Below are 6,945 nucleotides of genomic sequence, written 5' to 3'. Positions count from 1 at the left end.
CAAAACATTTGGGAACTTATTTAGAGAGATCCCAACTGTGTATTGCCAATAATTACAAGCTGCGTAGATACAGTAAGCAAAGTCACTAAGTGCAGCTAATTCTAACCTAGTTTAATCACTTCTTCTCAGATACTATCAGAAACACTGCACTTACCAGTTGTTTGTTATGCTGTGGCAGAGGACACGGCTGGGCACCAGCTGGCACCTTGTACACTGGAGTTAGCGACAGGCTGGCAGGGTGGGCACATAGGAAGCGCACCTGCACGACCTCGACAGCGGGGCTGGGGTTCAGGACCCCTGGGTGGTTCCCGATTCGGAATGTCAGCACCTTTGAGGAACACCAGAGCACGGGTAACTGGGTAGGCACTGGATGCCAGCTGTGCCAATCCGAACGTGTTGGGGTGATTCACATTCTGCTGTAGAGTCCCTTTGACAATATAAATCGGGCAAATTCCTTAAAGACACCACAGTTCTCGGCTACCTGTGCTAAGAGAAGCAGGGGTGCTCTGGGGACACGAGGATGCAGGGAACATTAGAGAAATCGAACTGGCCGATTAGTCTTTTTCCTTTTTCTTTCGTTACCAGCTGGTACAGAGTGGAAAAACTAACTTGAGTTTCAACTCGTCTCTGGCGGAAGTACTAATGGACAACGATGTGGAAACAACAAGTTCGAGAGCTTCAAAAGGGGTGTTCGGCCTGAATTAGCAACAGCCAGCCATATGTACAGTAAGTTCACTAGAGGGTAAAAAGCAGCTCGACTCATTACAGCACAGGACTTATTAAGTTAAAATCGCCCACTGACTCCCTGTCCGCGGGTTAGCAGGGATGCGTTTCACTGGCTTTTAACTATTCCATATGGAACGCGTCGTGCATTCGCACGTCGCCCTGGCACAGGGCTGTGCTCAGCTCCTGTGTCGTCGCAGCTACAGTGCATGTGCTGCCGAGGCGAGCGCTCCTGGTCTTGGTGGAAGCGGGCACGGCTGTGGAGACCCATCGCCACCTCTAAACATAGCCAGAGTCAGCCAGCTAAGGGCAACACACTTGCTCCTGTCTGCAGAGATCTAACTGGTTCTTCAAAATTGCTAACTGTAGATGACACCAAATTTCCCTTCCTCACATTCTTTGGAGGTGGGAAACCATATACGTCCTAGTCTAGACAACAAGGAAATGAATTATAGTGATTAAGTGATGGAAATAAGCTCATGACTACAAAAAGACCTTAAACCTTTTAGTCAGTGAACTGTTAGAATTCTCAGATGAGCAAACCAAAATCTTTGGGTGTATTTAAAAAGTTGTCAGCTTTTAGAAAAAGATCCTTCTGACTTATTTCACTCAGCATAATAACCTCTGGGCCCCTCCACGTCGTTGCAGAAGGGGAGCACGGCACAGGGGACACAGCCAGTCATGTGATGGCTGTGTGCAGAGCCAGAGGACAGAAAGAGCAATCAGGGGGATCGTTTCACAAACTAAGTAAGTGTCTAACCAATGTACTGTATACTTGAAACTTAAAAAAAAAATCCTTTCATCGATAACTAGAATTTTCCCTAGCTAGTCCATAAGCAAATCCATTAGAATCTGAAAAGGAATGGCTAGAAGTACAAAAGATTCGGAGTATTATTATTGCTAAAAGAAATATTAGAGAAAGAACATTTTCCTACTTGCTCCCCTAAATCCAGGCACAGGACCCGGTAGATGTACTGGTTCTGCTTTCTCTTAGCTGGCAGCCGGACTTGTGTTATTCGGATGGTCTCTGCCTTCTCCATGCTCAACTCCAGGAAGAATCGGGACGGCTCCAAGACCCACGGATGAGGGCCCCCCTCGAACACCATCTCCTTGACCGAATGCCAAGTCACCAGTGCCACTTCCACGGGGTTTAGAGCCTGACGGATTTAAAGAAATCAATCCTCGATTGGTTAGGAAACCCAACAGTTTTCTAAAGTGAAAAACTGATTATCTGACTCTAGTGCAAATAACAGTAGGCTTAACTCCCAAACTAAGAAACATACACATCATGCCTGCCTTGTGGGATGCTTTTCAACCTCTGTACTAATTTTTATTATCTATCTATCTATCTATCTATCTATCTATCTATCTATCTTCTTTCTTGCATTTTCCTCTGTAGTAATTTAAGTCCTATCTATCATTCAAGCCTTACTCATGTGTCGCCGTACCCATTAATTTGTCTAACCACTCCAGACCACACCCACTCTTGCATCCTCTAAGCTCCTATGGTACTCATCTCGACCATTCATTTGTAGACTTGTTCATCTCCTAATGCTGATGAAATGTGTCAAGTGCTTCATATATGTCTGATAACTCTTTTTATGCTCTTTAGTTATGTGAACTTCTTCACAGAAGAGAGTATCTTATGCCCAAATTTGGAAAAAGAATTTCTATTCCTCGGTGGGATTAAGTAAATGTTGTACACATAGAAGGTATTGAGTAAATACTGAATATGCATTCTAAACAGATATTTTAGTAAAGTAGCAAAGAAAATCTGCCCTAAAAATAAAAAAATAATCTACACGGTTCATCCTATTTCTCAAAAAACCCCCGCCTAAGAGGTTGTCAGGACAGGCATTATTCACTCTAGTCTACAGAGCGCTGTACCCCATTTATAGATGAATGATGTATAAGGGGAATGATGTATTCTCAAAGTGTAAGTTATCTTTGTATGGCACAGTGTCTACGACAGTGACTAAGTCACAAAATACAGTACAGAGTTGAAGCGACTGTTCTAAAAATGTAAGAGAACCATGTTTTAGTATTTCCTTCCTGAACTAGTCAGTCATATTTATTATTCAATACTATTAAAGTAAACATTCCCATGTCCACTGACAGTTTCTCTTAAATAATGGCTGCGTAATTCGATCCAGCAAGTATTCATTGATGGCCCCTGGTATACAATTAACAGAAAGCCAAACAGGGTCCTGCCTGCGTGTAAACGTCTAATCATTATGTTGTACGCTTGAAACTAACATAACATTGTGTGTCAACTATAATTTTAAAAGAAATTTAAAAAATAAGGTCCCATCTCACAGTGGAGCTCTCAGCCTGGGACAGACAGACCTGAAGCGGGCACAGAGTGTGACAGTAACGAAGAGGCCGAACGCAGAGGGCCACACGAGCCTCTACTGGGAGAAATGGAGCTAGGCAGGTTTCACTGAAGGCCTCCGGAGAAGGCAAAACAGAAATGACTCCCCTTGTCTGGGCGTGTGGTCCAGGACTAATCGGATTGGCTGAACTGGAGTGGCATGCACAAGGACAATTGAGAACTAAACCGTGTACTGAAACACAGTATTGATGACAAAGGTAGAACACATTTTTTTTTTTCAGCAGGTAAAGGAAAAGTGTGTGTAAGCAAAGCACTAGAGAGAAAAAAAACTCGTCATCTTACTTCCTGCCCTTTTATTCAAGGGAGCTCTGAATTGTAGACACTTGATAAATATGAAATAAGGCCGTGGATAATGATAAAAGCAAGAAAAAAAACTAATGAAATGACGAGCCACAGCCAAGCACTTTCACTTAATCAGGCAATGAATTAAGAGAATGAATGAAATGTGCTTGAACCGCATGTTTAATACGCTACACAACGAGGTCAACTGAAAAGGCGAATTTCAATGAGAAAGCTATCTTTTCGGAATTAATAACTTGCTTCTTCCGTTAGCTGTTGACTTTCTCCCTGGGGGCGTCTCCTTAGGCCAGGGGGCAGTAAGGCGGGGTCTGTGGGTCTCTATCAGTGTGAGCTTACACGCATCAACTCTAGCTCCCAAAGAAACCAAACACGCAGAAAGCAGACCAGGCTCTACCTACTTTTATTCTGAACCGCCACCTGTCATAATGTCCCACTCACAATGGACCAGTTCTTAAGGCCCCAAATAATAACTGTTGTGCCGAAAATCCATGACTACAAAGGGTAAAGGTGGTTGACTTCCCTCCCTGGGACAGAATGGTCTCTTTCTGAGTTCTTCGAGAGAGAGTATACTAATATTTTACGTCTTATTCAGGGTGGCGCTTCCAGAGATATGTACATCTGTAAAAATTTAAATAGTACCTATATTTTACACATTAAAAAGAAGGAAGGGGACATCTAAAACTTGCTGCTACCACTTCGATGTTTCTGTGGCGGAAACTACAGGAGCAAACTCGGCGGAACTCAGGTCTGAGGAGGGAGCTATGGGCAGGAGAGAGGCGACAGAGAACACAAACTCCCCTGCTCTTCCTGGAGGTCACCAGAGCTGGGAGGCCCCACGGGGACAGCGAGGGGTCCCTGGAAGATATGCGGTGATGTGCCATGAGACTCCTTGCTCACCTTTAGGGGTCCATAAGCAGCGAACGTGGCGCTGCTCCCCAAGTATTCTTCGTACTCAGACACGCTCACTGTCACCAGGGTGTGGCCTACAGATTTGGCCACTATGTGTGTGCTGGAGCAGTGCTTTGGGCCACATCTTTGAACACCTGCAAATCAAATAATATGACTTCAGACGGTAACGGTTCTCAAGGAAATCAGTCTATATAGATAAAAGAATTTTAATACATTAAAAAAAATCTTGATCTCATATATTAATTACTAGGCCCCAATTGTTTAGATTGAGTTAATATAAAAATCTGTTCCTTCTATTAACAGACAGATATCATGTGAGACATAACTGTGTGTACTGTAAGGATACACACATGAGCAAAGATCCTAACCTCAAGGCATATGTAGTTTAGAAGGGAAGAGTGAACATTTACATAAATTAAAATATTAGAAGAAAATTATAAGCATCATAGGAGTCTAGAAAGTAGAAACATTACTTCTAGCTGGAGAGATCAAGGAAGGTTTAGAGACGTAGAAGAGAAAATCTCACTCGAGCTGACAAATGAGTGAACATAGAAATATAAACTGGTATAAATGGAATGCAATGTCAAGGAGGTATATGGGAAATTTAAACTTAAAGTAGTTGGTTTTGCCAGAGCCATGGATGAGGCCAAAGCATGAAGTTATAAAAGTGCTTGGTTTATATTGGATACTGAACTAAAAGGATTTTGGCTCTGTTCCACTGGAAATCAGAAGCCTCTAAAAATTTTTGAGCAGAAAGAATAATATCGAAGTTGAGCTTCATGAAGAGCCATTTGGGAGCCATGATTATCAAAGGCAAGAACAGCTAGGAGGATGTCGTTATGCTCTAGGTGAGAGATAATGAGGGCCTGAAAACGAGAGATACCCTGGGAACAGAGGAGAGGAGAGATACTCGCTAGTATAATGGGCAAAGGAGAAGATCAAGTTCACGGCTGCCCTGCAGATGTACTGTGAGAATTCAGTGAGTCAATGTATAAGAAGTGTGCGGAGAAGAGTCTAGCAAATAGTAAATGCTAAGTAAATGATGGATGCTACTGCCGTCATTAACACTGATGAAAATCAGCGGTGATCAAGGCCGAATGTGAAGTTCAATAACAGGAAATGATGTCCATCTTCACGAATAGCTTATTCACATTCTCTGTTTATTAGAAAAATATGTTTTCTCTTTGTTTGAACAAATTTAATATACACATATATTAAAATGGCACTATATTCCTCTTAGAAAGAGGCATTGTATGTATATTAAAGAGACAGAGGAAAAGAGCTTGAGGCTGGAAACAGAGACCTTAGCAGGAACTTAAAGCTGATCCTGTCTGGCCACCATGAACCCTGAACACGTTACTCAAGTTCTGTGCCTTTGTGTCTACGTTATATCACCTACTACAAGGCAGTTGACAGGACAAATAAAAGTACTGTAAAGACAAGGCAATATGCGAATTTAGACAATAATTTGTAGTTTCTGAATTGATGATTTATTCTTTAATTCAAAGACAAAGAAAAGAGAAAATACGAAGCCTCCTCTCACCTTCCTTGAGAAGAGCGAAGACTCCTTGCTTATCCATGTTAAGGTCCAAGGGCAAATGAGAGCAGTCTGTGAACGCAACAGCCTCTTTGGTCTCCTTATCGACGTGGTACATTGCGATGGGGACTTCTATCAGCTGGCCAATCTCCGCGTCGGCGTGAAATGGTAGCAGTTCCATTTTGTTCAGTTTCAGGACATGTATCTAGAAGGAGAAATTCATCTTTCAAGAAAGTTATGTCGGGAGAGTCTTAGGAGAAAGCACTCCTTGAATATTTAAACACACACATACATGAACACATATGTATAGTTTATGTACACACATATATACTATATGCTATGTGTGGGTGTGTGTGTGGCAGCAGCAGCAGGTGCTGAACATGTCGCTAGTTTCATTGCTTAATCGACTGATCTCTCTAAAGCATCTAATACCGTAAGGCAGGGGTCTGGCCAACTGCTCTTAGCTTTTGTGAGCTAAGAACGGTTTTTGCATTTTAAAGGGTTGTCAGATAAAAACGAGAATCAAGAACACGAGAGAGAGATCGTACACGGCGTATAAACACTACATATTGACTGTCCAGCCTTTTACAGAGAAGATTTTCTGACCTCTGATACAGAGCATGTCCTTTCTCTTGAGATCTATTTAAAATAGCTTTTATTTTGTCTTTGCTATAGATTGTTTGTGTCCCCCGCAATTCATATGTTGAAATGCCAACCCTCAAGGTGATGGTATGAATAGGTGAGGCCTTTGGGAAGCGAAGAGATCGTAAGTGGAGCCCTCATAAAGGGGAATAGTGCCTTTATGAGATCCCACAGTGCTCCCCAGTCCCTCCTGCCAAAAGACAGCCTTCTACAAACCAGGAAGCGTTCCCTCACCAGACACTGAATCTGCCAGTGGATTTCCCAGTCTCCAAAACTGCGAGACATCCATTTCTGTTGTTTATAAGCCGCCCAGTCTATGGTACTTTGTTATAGCAGCCCGGACAGACTGAGGTTGGGGGTGGGAGGGGTGGTGGTGGTGGTGGTGGTGGTGGTGTGTGTGTGTGTGTATGTGTCACTTTCCACATTTCTTCTGCTAGTTCCT

The 6,945-nt window shown here is 42.8% G+C and overlaps 1 protein-coding gene across 1 annotated transcript in view; it reads right to left on the bottom strand.

The window, feature by feature from the left end:
* Positions 1-6,945, bottom strand: part of NUP210L (nucleoporin 210 like) — a gene marked incomplete at its 5' end in the record, with an annotated part of 50,435 nt that overhangs the window by 27,121 nt on the left and 16,369 nt on the right. Inside the window, 4 exons of the mRNA XM_025040850.1 lie at positions 155-328; positions 1,659-1,880; positions 4,313-4,458; positions 5,868-6,066. Coding sequence (XP_024896618.1) covers positions 155-328; positions 1,659-1,880; positions 4,313-4,458; positions 5,868-6,066 — 741 coding nt within the window. The remainder of the gene's footprint in view (positions 1-154; positions 329-1,658; positions 1,881-4,312; positions 4,459-5,867; positions 6,067-6,945) is intronic.

The sequence above is a fragment of the Pteropus alecto genome, unplaced genomic scaffold, assembly GCF_000325575.1.
Source record: "Pteropus alecto unplaced genomic scaffold, ASM32557v1 scaffold49, whole genome shotgun sequence".
NCBI classification, from domain to species: Eukaryota; Metazoa; Chordata; class Mammalia; order Chiroptera; family Pteropodidae; genus Pteropus; species Pteropus alecto.
The sequence above is the reverse complement of the archived record's forward strand: the minus strand, read 5'-3'. Positions and strand labels throughout refer to the sequence as shown.